At 28.4% G+C, this 16,564-nt stretch overlaps 3 protein-coding genes across 3 annotated transcripts; all 3 read left to right on the forward strand.

Moving 5' to 3' along the window:
• The first annotated feature begins 5,757 nt into the window (after nucleotides 1-5,757).
• Nucleotides 5,758-7,132, forward strand: LOC145157576 (uncharacterized). The gene is made up of 7 exons (XM_079076603.1): nucleotides 5,758-5,865; nucleotides 5,978-6,245; nucleotides 6,358-6,370; nucleotides 6,533-6,660; nucleotides 6,724-6,808; nucleotides 6,910-7,045; nucleotides 7,127-7,132. The coding sequence occupies exons 1-7, from the start codon at nucleotides 5,758-5,760 to the stop codon at nucleotides 7,130-7,132; spliced, it is 744 nt and encodes a 247-aa protein (XP_078932729.1).
• Nucleotides 7,133-12,777: 5,645 nt separating this feature from the next.
• LOC145157578 (uncharacterized) lies at nucleotides 12,778-13,839 on the forward strand. Its single transcript, XM_079076604.1, has one exon. It carries the CDS (start codon nucleotides 12,778-12,780, stop codon nucleotides 13,837-13,839), a length of 1,062 nt encoding a protein of 353 aa, XP_078932730.1.
• A 4-nt stretch (nucleotides 13,840-13,843) lies between these two features.
• On the forward strand, nucleotides 13,844-15,527 carry LOC145157579 (uncharacterized). Its single transcript, XM_079076605.1, has 2 exons — nucleotides 13,844-13,934; nucleotides 14,068-15,527. The coding sequence occupies exons 1-2, from the start codon at nucleotides 13,844-13,846 to the stop codon at nucleotides 15,525-15,527; spliced, it is 1,551 nt and encodes a 516-aa protein (XP_078932731.1).
• The last annotated feature ends 1,037 nt before the right edge of the window (nucleotides 15,528-16,564 follow it).

Consider the following 16,564-nt stretch of genomic DNA (forward strand, 5'->3'; position numbering starts at 1 on the left):
TTTCACTGTTGAGAAAGCTAGAGTGAGACGATGAGAGAGAGAGAGAGAGAGAGAGAGAGAGAGAGAGAGAGAGGGGGAGGGGTCAGGGCAATGTGCAGCGGAAACAAATTAGAAGTCATTTTAAACTCCTCTTTTTTTTATTTCTTACTTTTATCTTTTATTTTACTATTATATATATATATATATATATATATATATATATATATATATATATATATATATATATATATATATATATAGGACGGTTCAATTGATAAAAAAAAATGTTGAGAATGGAGGAATCATTCTCAGCCAATTATTTAATTAGCATCTTAACATAAAATACACGGTGGCAAAATTGTAAATATGATATGATATCCTTCAATCACAGATACATAATTGTGGATAATTTGATAACAATTCAAATTCATTACTACTCGATCGTTTATCATCCAAATTTCTTCTCCAATCTTCAACGATCATCTAGATTTCTTCAATTAAATCATCGATCAACATCATCCAGTGTTAATCAATCATTCATCTTCGTCAAAAACACGTTCATCAACATCATTCAACAGTAGATAAAAAAAATCGTTTTTGGTTCTTTCAATCCAACCTTCAATTATGCTTGAATTCGAGCATATCTTCAACATCTACGATTAATTATACTCCCAGTGTCATTAGATCAACATCATCGATAATCAACAACAATTTCACTTCATATCATTCATTCAACATCGATCATCAAACAAAACTTCTAAATTAAGGTTAGAAAAACGTCAAATCATTTTTTTTAAAAAAAAATTCATATAATTCTCTATCAATCTACTATTTTGTAAGTTTTAAATAGTCAAAGTATCATGTTTTTAGCATTTTTAAAAAAACTTACTTGTATGCACTCCAACTGTTTGATGAAATGCATAAACTAAATTATCACGTTATATTCACATATGAATATGTTTTCGCACCGTAATCAGTATATGATTATTAAAACACAAAACAAATATACAATTTTATATGTTATTCATATGTGAATAACATATAAAAATTATATATATTTGTGAATATACCTTGTAATATTCATATATTAGTATCCTGTGTAATATTCATATGTGAATAAACTGTGTAATATTCACATATGAATATACCATCTAATATTCATAAGTGAATATATCATCTAATACTTACAAGTGAAAATACTATGTAATATTCACAAGTGAATGCATCATTTAATATTTAAATATGAATATATTGTATCATATTCACAAGTGTATATACTATATATTATTCATATGTGAATATACTGTGTAATATTCATGAATGAATATACCATGCAATATTTGGATGTGACTAGAATGTGTAATATTCACAAGTAAATATACCATATACTATTCACATGTGAATCTACCATATAATATTCATATGTGAATATACTATGTAATATTCATTTGTGAATATACCATGTAATATCACATGTAAATATACAATATAAACAACATATATCATATAATATTCACATATGATTATACATTCATGTGTGAATATACCATATGATAATTAGAATGTGATAAATCGCTATTATTATGAACTAAAAGTATATTTTTAACATTTTTTATGTGTATTCACATGTTTTTCAGGCATCGTTATAACTCAATAAAAGAATAACATTTCAATCAATGGTTGGTTCATATCTCGGTGGTTGACGATTGGTTGACGTAATTGAGAAGATATCATTGACGAAGACAATATGTTTTTATATTCACGTGTAAATATTATACAATTTAATATATTCTTCATTTTGATCGTGTTAAATTCAAATGCAAATGATATTCATTAACCAATACAATGTTGTTTGTCTTAGTATAATGTTGATTTTACATGTAAAATAATATTGTTACAATATACAAAAAAACTATTCACAAACCAATTCTTATAGTGTATTATTTATTTTTATATATAAATGTTGTATTCACAAAATAAATAAATCAACATATATAGTTTATTCGCATAAATAAAAATAACAGATTACAATGATGTTTTTACTAGTGTGATTGAAGTTAGTAACATCATCAGCAAATATGTCGTAATGATTTCTAAACTTTATTCATATTTGAATAAATAGCATGTCATGATGATGTCATCACTAGTAGGAATGAAAATTTAGTGACATCATCAAAACAATTTGCCGCAATGAAGTTTAGTCTCGGAATTGGACGAAATTCGCATATTTGATGTAAAATGGTGCGATTTACAAAACTCACCGCTTCGCCGTGACGTACGGTGTTTTTCGGCCATTCGGGACTGTTTAGGGCCTCAAAATGACGTTTTTCTATTTTTATAATTTTCCGAAAAAAAAAGTTATCATTTATTCACAAATGAATATAACATTAATAAAAATATATATGCTTATATAATTATTTTATTAACCTAAAAAGATTAGTTGTATGTGAATAAATATATATTCTTATCAAATACTTTTTTTTATCTTTAATTTTATATATTTTGTAGTCCTCGGTTTTATTGACAGTTTTATTCATTTGTGAATAATACATATATATTCACATTTGATTATTACATATATATTCATTTGTGAATATTACATATGTTCACATGCGGATATAATTCTTATATGTTATTCACATATGAATTACAAACTTGCTTAGGACCTCAAAACAATGTTTCTTTTTTCCGAAAAAAATACATTATCACTTATGAATAAAAAGTATGATTAATTTTTTTATAATTTAAATATCATTCATATATGAATATAGCATATAATAAACATAATATATTCATATTTAAATATTAGACGATGCATTCAATTGTGAATATTACATAGTATATTCACTTGTGAATATTAGATGGTATATTCACTTATGAATATTATATGATATTTTCATATGTGAATATTACATAGTATTACATGGTATATCACATGCGAATTTTACATAGTATATTCACTTGTGAATATAATATGATATATTCACTTATGAATATTACACAGTATATTCACATATGAATATTACAATGTGTTTTCACAAATATATATAATTTTTATACGTTATTCACATATGAATAACATACAGACTTGCATATTTGTTTTTTTTTAATAATCATATACTGATTCAGGTCGGAAAACATATTAATATGTGAATATAACGTGGTAATTTAGTTTATGCATTTCATCAAACAGTTGGAGTGCATACAAGTTAACTTTTTTAAAAATGTTAAAAACATGATACTTCCAATTCAAGTTATCAATTCCAAATCATCATATACTTCCGATTTCGACTTTGAAGCGTGCAATTCCGATTTTCATTTCATTCCAAAAAAAATCTGATTTCAATTTTGAAACCTTGAAATCCCGATTCCAGATTTCTTTGTAATACTAATAATCAAGACGCAAACTGTTCCGATTAGAATATATGTTCCAATTTCAAAAGCTTCCGAATTCAGATGTGACATCCTATGTCTGATCGATTTCACATTTTGATTTTGATTTCCGAAAATCCGATTAGGAACCTGTGAGTACCGATTCTGAGTCCTTCAATGTCGACTGTGACTGCGAGTCCAGAACTCCAATTCCAATTTCATGAACAACAAAGAAATTCCGATTCCAACTGAGTTCGTTTGAGAATCTGGGAAATTCAAATTCGGAGTATTCAACAAAGAAATTGATGTTACGTATTTGAGATTGAAGGTTATTATCATATTTACAAGTTTGCCACCGTGTCTTTTATGGTTAGATTAAATGAGTGGCTGAGAATGATTCCCCCATTCTCAACCTTTTTTATTTTCTCAATTGAACTTACCTATATATATATATATATATATATATATATATATATATATATATATATATATATATATATATATATATATACCCTAATCTAATAAATAAGTAGAATCTCGCCACGTGGCATTCACATAGCCGCCCCCCCCCCCCCCAATCGAATTTTCCCACTCTTTTCTTATAATGTTAATTTCCGATAGTACCCTTCAAAAAACAAAACGATTGCTTAAATTCTGGACTTGATTTTGACTTCATCCTGCAAAATTCAAATTAATGGAAGAATTAATGGAAAGTAAATAATCATTATTTTATTTCTAACGATAAACGTATCTTTCAAATTCTTTCAAATATATCATGATTATCAACTCCTAAAAAAACGCAATTTAGCTAATCAATTTATCTTAAATACATTCTCACGGTTATTTTCATTCACAGCGAATCCAAAATTCATAGAAAAAGAAATCGTTGTAGGAAATCTTCAAGTCGCCTTCTGTTATTGCTTTAAGGTATGCTATTAAATTTTTTTTTTATGGTTATTCACTGTGTGCATGTTGAAGTCGTCTGATATCTGTTTCTATCTCAATGTATTTGTCACTGTTATCAAATCTTCAAGTCGCCTTCTGTTATTCTTTTATGTAGGCTATTAAAATTTTTTCTTATAATTATTGAATGTGTTCATCTTCATGTCGCATTCTATCTGTGACTATCTAAATGTATTACTCACTATTAGTGTATGTATATATTTTAAATATCGATGTAATAAATTGTTTACTTGTCACTCTTTATGTCAATGGTTTAAACATTGTATGTGTATCTGTAACCTTGTGTGTATATGTATGTCTGTTTCTTTTTTCCCTGATTTCTAATCAGCCATGGCATGTCATTAATAATGAAATCAAAATCAAAATTCTGTTATGCTTTGTTATTTTAATATACTGATTTATTCATCAGATTAATATATTTTGTTGTCATTCAATGTGTATGCAATAAATTTTGTATAATATGCAAAAAATAGCTGATTTGTATCTTTATTGTATGACTATATCGTTTCATTTTTTATATGCATGTAACAGTTAATACTCTTTCGATTATTCCAATGTGTATGCATGTGTGTGACTGCTTAACTGTTTAATTTCTTGACTGCTTAACTGCTTAAATGCTTAATTTCTTAAATGTATATGTAGCTAATCAAAAATTACAAAAATTACCGTTTTGCCCATGGTCATACATATATAGCCACACACACACACATAGACAAATTAATATATTTTGTTGTCATTCCTTTGGTTATTAATTTATAACTTGAAATGTATTCAATAACATCCAAACACTGAATGTATGTTAATAAGTCTGGAAATGGTGTACTCATCTTTTACAGTGTGTATATATATATATCTGTTTATTTCTTACCTGATTTCTAATCAATCTGCCATGGCATGTCATGGCTAATGAAATCAAAATCAAAATTCTGTTATGCTTTGTTATTTTAATATACTGATTTATTCATTAAATTATTATATTTTGTTGTCATTCAATGTGTATGCAACAAATTTTGTATAAATGCAAAAAATAGCTGATTTGTATCTTTATTTTATGATTATATCATTTCATTTTTTATTTTCATGTAACAGTTAATACTATTTCGATTATTTCAATGTGTATGCATGTGTGTGACTGCTTAACTGTTTATTTTCTTGACTGCTTAAATGCTTAACTACTTAATTGCTTAACTGTATGTGTAGCACCTCAATAATTACAAAAATTACCGTTTTGCCCATGGTCATACATATATATCCACACACACACATAGACAAATTATATATAATTGTTTCAATAAAATTATATGTTTATTGTATGTGTGTTTTTGGATTCTGTTTGGTACTATTGCTTTTCATGGTGTTCACTACTCAATCATATGCTTTCAATTTAAATGAAAACAGTAAAATGGATATTAATTTCCATATTCTATCAATTGCTTGCTGGAAATGAATATCGGCAATAAACTATACCTAAAAGACATTGAAGATATTGCTGATGATTCACATCTCAAACTACGGGTGTTAAAGATTTGGAATTTTATAAAAAATAACCAGGTTTTATCGATTGAAATGATCGTCATGGACGAGGAGTTTGGTTAATTTTTTTTTAAACCAACTACATATTACATATGTTTCAATGAATAATTTTTTTTATTTGTTTTAACAGGGTACAAAATACCAATCTCCTGTTTTCAACCAAAATTTTTCCAGATTTCGTGACCTTTTAAAGGAAGGTGAAAGTTATATCATTTTAAAACCAAACATGACGGCTGTTAAAAATGGTTTTAGTGTTACTGGTCACAAACAGACCTTAACTTTGGATTGGAAAAGTATCGTAAAAAAATGTGATGATTTTTCGGGTCCAGTTAATGGTTTTGTGTTTGCTGATTTTAACTCTATCATCAAACAGAAATGTCCAAGAGACTCATTTTTTGGTTAGTTGTTTAATTTTATTCAATTCACTTTTATAACTTGTGTAATTTATTATAAATGTTAGTATTTTAATATTTAACTTAATCTTATATATTATTTTTTATTAAAATTTAGTAGATGTTATTGGGTAAATTGTGTCATTCAGGCCACTTGAGACAACCAATCCTAATCCATCAAGGCATTACATAAAGATGACTATTAGCAACTTACAGTGAGATGATGTTTATTTAATTTTTTTATTATTTTGAATCATATTTTTCCATACTAATTAAATTATTTTTTTATTTAGGTCTGTACACCTCAATGTCACTATATTTGGAAGTCAGGCACACCAAATGTCACAGTACCTGAAAAGTAACACCACGGTTACTTGTGTTGTTATAGTGATGCAGTTTGTGAAACTTAACGTTTGGGATGGTTTGTAGTTTATTGGCTAATCTGTTTTCCAATCTACTTTTATTGACTAATCTGTTTTTACAGGAATTGGTCAAGCCCAAAGTCATTTTGATGTAACCAAAATGTTCATTAATTCTGACATTGTTGAAATTAATGAGTTTAAGAAAGAGTTAGTTTTTTTTTATTTTTATTTAAACTTATTTATGTTATTATTATTATTTAAATGAATACAATTTTTTATATTTAATAAAATATTTTTAAACTTTACAGATTGAAAGCTGATAACAATGGAGGTATGTCTGAAAAAAGCATAACTACACTCCCAAGCTACTCTTCTTCTTATATAGATGATTTTAAAGGGGATTTCCCTTTAAAAACTGTTTGTGAGGTCACAGAACCACTGAAGGTATATTTTCTTTACTTTATATCTTTTAATTTTATTTAAACATTGTATTTTTATTTAATTTTACATTTTATTTGATATAAGAAATGAAATTTCTATTAGTTGGTACCATTGTCAATATAAGACAGAATCTACCTTGGTATTACGATGCGTGCTACAAATGTGGAAGAAGGATAAACAATGTGCCCTAAACCAATCTTTCCTATACCGCCCCCGGCAAGATGGAAGATAGTGTTGTTATTAAGTGTAAAAATGCAGCTTGCAACAATTCGGATTTTCATACTGTTATAAAGTATACACATATCTATTTATATTAATCATTTCAATTTTCAACAAAATTAGTATTAATCTAATATTTTATTTAGGTATATAATTCCAATCAACGTACAAGATCATACTGGCACCATCAGATTTACTCTTTTTGATAGGGAAGCAAAAAGGCTGTTGGAAATAAGTGCATTTGAGTTGAAAAAAATACATGAAGCGGTATAATATTTTATTCATATTTTTTCTATCTAATAACATTTTATTTGTTTTAATATATCACACAACCTTCTTACAGGCTGGCGACAGTTTGGAACTATTTCCAAATCAAATGAACGTCTTGAAAAACCGCAAATTTGCGTTTCTTGTAGATATTACAGCCTACAATGTCACCAACTATAACAATATCTACACCGTTGTCAAACTTACAGAAGATGTGTCCATTGTTTCCGAATTGGAAAGTAAACTAGAACTTATGGTACATAATGTTTTGATGTTCAACATTTATATTTGTTTTTTATTTAGATACATAACGTTTTACATATTTCAATTTTACTTTCTAGAGTGTTCAATCAGTGCCCTTAAATGAAGTACCCCTGGAATCAGATGATGTTGTTCAGAATGTTCAAAAGGTATGTTATATTACCATATTAACTTTTATTTATATTTAATTATTCCAATTCTCAACTTATGACTTTTTAATTTAGGATGTCATATCACAAACGGACGAGAGTTTTACTCCCTCAACAGCTGATAAATCATCCGCAACAAGTCCAATGAAAATATCAGGTGATTTGAAGCGCAACCTCCATGACATTTATGATGTTGATGGTGGAGGTGATTTGAGTTCAACAAAATCTAAAAGAATATCAATGGGAGAGGGAAATCCACTTTTAGTTCCAAAAGTGGAAAAGTGAGTTGTTTTTTGTTTTAACAAACAAATAAATTTCTGTTCATCTTGGTTTGGTTTACAATAATGTTTTGTGATTTGGTACTAAAAGTGGTTGGAAATGTAGGTAGTTATTGGACAAATTTTAAGACAAGGGTTCATTTTAATTTTACTCATTTTGGTTCATTTGTTTATTGTTTTGGTTTTTATATAAACATTATAGTAATGCATTTACATTTCTTTACCTATAATAGCAATATACATTTTTAATGATAATAGGTATCAATATGTTACTTCAAAATTGAAAATTGTAATTTATTTATTACCCATGATAGCAGTGTACTTATATCTCTTTACAGTTAAAAACATTATATTTAATTACTAGGTTACAACCCGTGGGAACCACGGGTAAAAAAAAATAAAATTTTAATACATTTTGTTATAACAAATGAAATGGATATGTTTGTTTCTGTATTTTTTTATGTTTATGCGTGAGAAAAGATAATGGGCATAACAATATGTTATTTTACCCGTTAGTGGTAAAATATAAAGTTTGGTAAAATAAAGGAAACAGTAGAATTAAAACGGGCAAAAAATATGTGAGACATAGCAAGCTGAAATATATCTATTTAGTGAGAAAATTCGGATAAAGTGTAAAGTTTGAACTAATATTAGTTTCCAAAATTTAAGCGACATTATTGCACCGTGACTTTAAATTAAAATAGGGGCATTTTTTGTATTTCAATTTGAGTGAAAGAGGAATGACAAATTGACACGTAGGACATTAACGTTTCCTTATTAGATAGGAAGATTTATATTTACTTACTTATAACAACATACTTTCATTGATTAAAGGCTGTATAGCAATATATACTTAAATAAAAAACATTGTCCAAAAAATACATGTTCAATGTTGTTATTGGTTAAAAACTAAAATATGTTGTTATCACCGAAGTTTGTTTAATCACAACTATGAACGATTATCTTTTTTTTAGTTGTAAAATGGTTATTTTCCATTAAAGTAGTAGTAAGAGAGTTAATGAAATATTAATAAAAAGGGGAATTATTAAAAATGTTGAATACAGTATAATGATGTGTTTGCTTTTTATAATTTCTTAGGACCAATAGGTCACCTATTTAGCCTACAAACATGTGTTGATGTCCAAGTTTCAATTACTAAACCAAAGAAGACTTTATCTACTTTTAAAATCTCCTTCAATCTTGGTACCCTAAAACATTATTGTTTATTACCAACCCCATGTGACTTTTAGGCACAACATACATTTTTCAATCATTCGTTATCATGTAACATATATTTTTCTCTATTATAATACTATTGTATATGATGATGATATATGTACAGAAACTTAGTTTATTAAATAAAATCTTATCCATGATTTTAGGATAAAAGAAGTCAAACTTCTTAATGTTTTTAGGCTTTTAGTCTACAACTAAACATTTTAATCATTTGTTATTTATTTTTACCTAATATGACTAAATTTATAACATTGTTTAAAAATCTTAATGTCATTACCTGGACAATAAAATATATTTTTATGCCATCACCTGGACAATAAAATACATTTTTATTTTATTTATTATATATAAATTTTAATTAAATAATAAAAACGACATGTTGGCAAAAATGATGCAATTACCTTCATTAAAGTCCCAGGTTGATCTAATAAATAAGTAGAATCTCGCAACGTGGCATTCACATAGTCCCCCAATCGAATTTTCCCGATAGTACCCTTCAAAAAACAAAACGATTGCTTAATTTCTGGACTTGATTTTGACTTCTTCCTGCAAAATTCAAATTAATGGAAAGTAAATAATCATTATTTTATTTCTAACGATAAATGTATCTTTCAAATTCTTTCAAATATATCATGATTCTCAACTCCTAAAAAAACACAATTTAGCTGATCAATTTATCTTAAATACATTCTCACGGTTATTTTCATTCACAGCGAATCCAAAATTCAGAGAAAAAGAAAACGTTGCAAGAAATCTTCAAGTCGCCTTCTGTTATTGCTTTACGGTATGCTATTAATTTTTTTTTTATGGTTATTCACTGTGTGCATCTTGAAGTCGTCTGATATCTGTTTCTATCTCAATGTATTTGTCACTGTTATCAAATCTTCAAGTCGCCTTCTATTATTCTTTTATGTAGGCTATTAAAATTTTTTCTTATAATTATTGAATGTGTTCATCTTCATGTCGCATTCTATCTGTCACTATCTAAATGTATTACTCACTGTTAGTGTATGTATATATTTTAAATATCGATGTAATAAATTGTTTAGTTGTCACTCTTTATGTCAATGGTTTAAACATTGTATATGTATCTGTAACCTTGTGTGTATATGTATGTCTGTTTCTTTTTTCCCTGATTTCTAATTAGCCATGGCATGTCATTAATAATGAAATCAAAATCAAATTTCTGTTATGCTTTGTTATTTTAATATACTGATTTATTCATCAGATTAATATATTTTGTTGTCATTCAATGTGTATGCAATAAATCTTGTATAATATGCAAAAAAAATAGCTGATTTGTATCTTTGTTGTATGACTATATCGTTTCATTTTTTATATGCATGTAACAGTTAATACTCTTTCGATTATTCCAATGTGTATGCATGTGTGTGACTGCTTAACTGTTTAATTTCTTGACTGCTTAACTGCTTAACTGCTAAATTTCTTAACTGTATATGTAGTTAATCAAAAATTACAAAAATTACCGTTTTGCCCATGGTCATACATATATAGCCACAGACACACACATAGACAAATTAATATATTATGTTGTCATTCCTTTGGTTATTAATTTATAACTTGAAATGTATTCAATAACATCCAAACACTGAATGTATGTTAATAAGTCTGGAAATGGTGTACTCATCTTTTACAGTGTGTATATGTATATCTGTTTATTTCTTCCCTGATTTCTAATCAGCCATGGCATGTCATGGCTAATGAAATCAAAATCAAAATTCTGTTATGCTTTGTTATTTTAATATACTGATTTATTCATTAAATTATTATATTTTGTTGTCATTCAATGTGTATGCAATAAATTTTGTATAAATGCAAAAAATAGCTTATTTGTATCTTTATTTTATGATTATATCATTTCATTTTTTATTTTCATGTAACAGTCATTTCTTAACTGTATATGTAGCTAACTGTTTAATTTCTTGACTGCTTAACTGCTTAACTGCTTAATTTCTTAACTGTATATGTAGCTAATCAAAAATTACAAAAATTACCGTTTTGCCCATGGTCATACATATATAGGATAAAACAAGTCAAACTTCTTAATGTTTTTAGGCTAAAATTACCGTTTTATCGATAATTTCTTAGGACCAATAGGTCACCTATTTAGCCTACAAACATGTGTTGATGTCCAAGTTTCAATTAGTAAACCAAAGAAGACTTTACCTACTTTTAAAATCTCCTTCAATCAATGGATTAGTGGGGAAAAAGATCATTCAACGACAATTGATAATGATATTATTGAAGATATTAAGGTGATGTTGGATTCAAATAATGTGTTGGTTAGATCTTATAGGATGGTAAGAGATACCTTTCAGAAAAATCCTCAAGTTGATATGAAACTACGACTTATCGGGAGAAGGGAACGAGATGGAAGAACATATAACCTACCGACTGCTTCTGAGGTTGCCGCTTTAATTGTCGGTGACATTTGTGATTCAATTGAAAAGAGAGATATTGTTGTTGAAACAAAAACTTGATTTCTACAACGTATCAGTGAATTGCATCCTTCATACCTTCCTCTTCAATATACATTGTTGTTTCCTTATGGAGATGATGGTTACAGTGTTGACATTCTTCATAGAGGTGTGTCATTTACGACCAACAGCAAGCGGGCGAAATGTACAATGAGAGAATATTTCGCTTTTAGAATTCAAGATAGAGATCATTCGTTCTCGCTCATTCTTAATTCAAAAAGATTGTTTCAACAGTTTCTGGTAGATGCCTATACTATGATTGAAACTGAGAGATTGCATTACATACGTAGGCAACAACATGTTCTTAGATGCGAGTCTTATGAGAATTTACGTAACCAAAAAGCTCAAGGATCCACTAATATCTCAAATGTCGGCCAACGTGTCATATTACCTTCATCCTTTAATGGTGGTGCACGCTATATGCTGCAAAACTATTTGGATGCCATGTCACTATGTAAATGGTTTGGATATCCAGATTTTTTTCATAACATTTACGTGTAATCCCAAATGGCCAGAGATTAAAAGGTTTCTTAAGGATACTTCACTTCAACCAGAAGACAGGCCTGATATATTATGTAGGTTGTTCAAAATCAAGCTCGATGCATTTATTAAAGACTTAAGGGAGAATCAAATTTTCGGCAAAGTTCAAGCATGTAATTAAAATTATATTTTTTCATTATTGATAAAACATTACTCTTATTATAGTATATTTTTTATATGTTTTTATTGTCTAATCATATTTTGTTTTTTTTGCCAAATATTATGCAAATGTTTATACCATTGAATTTCAAAAAAGAGGTTTGCCGCATAGTCATATATGTTTATTTATGCATTCTGACAACAAGTTACCCACTGTTGAATTAATCGATCCAATAATTTCTGCCGAGATACCAGACAAAATTGAAGAGCCTGAATTGTATTCACTTGTCAATGAGTTCATGATTCATGGTCCATGTGGAGCTGAAAATATGAATTGTCCATGCATGGTGGATAGAAAGTGCTCTAAAAATTTTCCAAAACAATTTTGTCATCATTCGTCTGTTGATGAAAATGGTTTTCCGTTATATAGGAGAAGAAACGATGGTCATTTTGTAGAAAAATCAGGTGTCAAGTTGGATAATAGAAATGTTATTCCATACAACAAATATCTATTAAAAAGATATCAGGCACATATTAATGTTGAATGGTGCAACCAGGGATCTTCTATAAAGTATCTGTTTAAATACATAAACAAGGGTCCTGATAAAGCTACAGTTGCTATTGTACCAACAAACAATGAATGTGAAAATAATGATGCGGTCGATGAAATAGCTGAATATTATGATTGTAGATATTTATCTGCATGTGAAGCATCATGGAGAATTTTTAAATATGATGTTCATTGCAGGTATCCTTCTGTGGTTAGACTACCTTTTCATCTTCCTAATCAACAACATATTGTATATGGCGAAGACGATGATATCGACGATGTTCTGGGCAAACCTTCTGTTGCTGCTTCAAAGTTCACAGCTTGGATGGAATGTAATGCAATTAATAGTGAAGCACGAGAACTTACATATGTTGAATTTCCTACAAAGTTTGTTTGGGTATTAAATGGTAGGTTTTGGAAGAGAAGGAAAATAGGAAAAGCCATTGGTAGAATTCATTCGGTTTCACCTAATCTTGGCGAAGCTTATTTTTTAAGGATTCTTTTAAATAAAGTTAAAGGTCCGACATCATTTGATGAAATTTGCACGGTAAATGGTGAAACATATTCTTCTTTTAGAGATACTTGTTATGCACTCGGGCTATTAGATGATGACAAGGAATACATCGATGCAATTAAGGAAGCAAGTCACTCTAGATCTGGTTTTTATCGGCTTCTTATTTGCCACATTGTTGATGTGTAATAGTATGTCTAAACCAGAGGTTGTTTGGGAAAATACATGGGAATATTTGGCGGATGGAATTCTATATAACCAACGACAAAGGTTGAAGTCTCCAGGTATTTAATTTATTTTCTTCATTTATATTTAAAATATTTTATTTTTCTTATCAACACCCGTTAAATAATTATTATAAATATTATTAAATATTGTATTTTATATTTTATAATTAATTTAAAATTTATGGTGCAGACTTATCACTCGGTGAAGATGAAGTTAAGAACTTAACTTTGTTTGAAATAGAACAAATTTTACTTCGAAACAACTCCACTCTCAAAAATTTCACAAAGATGCCTTACCCAGATGTTGAATCAGTTTCTTCTTCGAACAATCGACTTATCATTGAGGAGCTAGATTACGACATTCCCGTTATGAAGAATGAGTTTGATCATATGTTTCTTGCATTAACAAATGAGCAACGTAATATTTTCCTTAACATCATGAGTGATGTTAAAGAAAATAAAGGAGGTGTTTTCTTCGTTTATGGTTATGGTGGAATGGGTAAAACTTTTCTATGGAAGACAATATCTGCAGCAATTAGATCAGACGGTAATATTGTTTTAAATGTTGCTTCAAGCGGTATTGCTCCGTTATTGTTGCCCGGTGGTAGAACAGCACACTCTCGATTTATACTTCCATTTGAACTTACAGAGGATTCTTTTTGTAAAATAAATCCAGATGGTGACTTGGCTAACTTATTAAGAAAAACCTCTTTGATAATTTGGGATGAATCACCTATGATCCATAAGCATGCATTTGAAGCTTTAGATCGAACTTTGAAAGATGTATTAAGGTGTGGAAATTCTAGCGTCTCAAATATTCCTTTTGGAGGGAAAGTTATTGTTTTTGGAGGAGATTTCAGACAGATTCTACCTGTTGTTCCGGGTGGCAGCAGACAGAATATTGTTAATGCTTCTTTGAGTTCTTCATATTTATGGCAACACTGCAAAGTGTATAGATTAACAAAAAACATGAGTCTAACTGTTGGAAGGGATCAACCTGATATAGAAAAAATAAGAGATTTTGCAAATTGGTTATTGGATATAGGAGAAGGCAAACTCGGTGGTCCGAACGACGGCGAAACAATTATCGATATTCTGAATGATATTCTCATTAATGATCCAGATGATCCTATAGGTTCATTAATTGAGTTTGTATATCCTTCAATTTTGGAGAAGTATAGCAGTACAAATTATTTCCAAGAAAGAGCTATACTTGCTCCAAAGAATGAAGTTGTTCAGGAAATAAACGATCATTTGCTTAAGAAGTTTCCAGGAGATGAGGTTGAATATTTAAGTTCAGATAGCCTATGTCAGTCCGAATTTGTCCATGATCAGTTTGATGCAAATTTATACTCGCCTGATGTATTAAATGGTCTTAAAGTATCCGGTCTACCAAATCATAAGTTAGTTTTAAAAATTGGTGTTCCAGTAATGTTACTGAGAAATATTGATCAGAAAAACGGCTTATGTAATGGCACTAGACTACAGGTGATATCATTGGGCAAACGTGTTATCGAGGCACGTATAATGTCTGGAACTAATATTGGAAACCGGACTTTTATTCCAAGAATGTCTTTAACTCCATTAGAAAAAAAATTCCTTTCAAATTCACAAGAAGACGGTTTCCTTTGGCTGTATGTTTTGCAATGACTATTAATAAGAGTCAAGGACAGTCGTTATCGAAGGTTGGTTTGTTTCTCAAAGATCCGGTTTTTTTCACATGGGCAATTGTATGTTGCATTATCTAGAGTACAAAGCAGAGAGGGATTGAAATTATTAATTTTAGATAAAGATGGTAGACTCACAAATAAAACTTACAATGTTGTTTATAAGGAAGTTTTTCGCAATTTATAACCAACTTCTTTGTAGCATCTTTTACTCATTTTTAGCAAAGCACATTTCATCCATCATAATAATTTATTTATTTATAATTATGTATTGTATTTTTTTTATGTTAATTTCATTACATACATATATTGTTTGTTTTGTATCAAATCAATTCCGATGTTGTTTTGGGTTTTTTGGTAGTTATTTAAAATTATGTTGCATTATATAAAGTAATATCTTTTATAAAATATGTGGATTTACATTTGTGATTAAATTCTCATAGTTTACAAATTTACTAAAAATAGAGAACATATCCTAACAAAAATAGTAACATTGAACGCCTTTCAATGTTATAGTTAGTAAGCCTAAAAAATAAACACATGACACAGTAAAACAATGTAAAGTTTTTAGAAAAACAGATGAAAACAACAACAATTTCTATTAATATAACGTGCAATCACCATGAACGATTAACAAGCAGTAAAAAGTAAGGTTTTATAAATCTTCATTTGTAGTTAAATAGTTACAATTTATTGTGTAATTAAATACTTACAAATAAAAAAATTATTTCAAAATACTATATAACTTTTCTAACTTAATGATATATTAATTATTACATAATTAAATTTTAAATTCTATTTAACTTTAACACCCGTGGGTCCCACGGGTTTTCACCTAGTGTATATATATATATATATATATATATATATATATATATATATATATATATTTGTTTTTTACTTATTTTTTATAAGAAAAACTGTAACAAAAGCCTTACATATTAGCCAAATAATCGATTTAGTCCTTATATTTTTTTTATTCAATTAAGTCCCAAAAACCGGTAATCGTATTCAATTTAA

The sequence above is a fragment of the Lactuca virosa genome, chromosome 2, assembly GCF_052849685.1.
Source record: "Lactuca virosa cultivar CGN04683 chromosome 2, Lactuca_virosa_CGN04683_v6, whole genome shotgun sequence".
In the NCBI taxonomy this organism is placed as follows: Eukaryota; Viridiplantae; Streptophyta; class Magnoliopsida; order Asterales; family Asteraceae; genus Lactuca; species Lactuca virosa.

Coding starts and splice junctions, on each gene's coding strand:
- LOC145157576 (XM_079076603.1), top strand. CDS start 5,758: ATGAATATCGGCAATAAACTATACCTAAAAGACATTGAAGATATTGCT. Junction 5,866..5,977: donor ATTTTATAAAAAATAACCAG/GTTTTATCGATT, acceptor TTGTTTTAACAG/GGTACAAAATACCAATCTCC. Junction 6,809..6,909: donor ATTAATGAGTTTAAGAAAGA/GTTAGTTTTTTT, acceptor TAAACTTTACAG/ATTGAAAGCTGATAACAATG.
- LOC145157578 (XM_079076604.1), top strand. CDS start 12,778: ATGCATTCTGACAACAAGTTACCCACTGTTGAATTAATCGATCCAATA.
- LOC145157579 (XM_079076605.1), top strand. CDS start 13,844: ATGTCTAAACCAGAGGTTGTTTGGGAAAATACATGGGAATATTTGGCG. Junction 13,935..14,067: donor ACAAAGGTTGAAGTCTCCAG/GTATTTAATTTA, acceptor TTTATGGTGCAG/ACTTATCACTCGGTGAAGAT.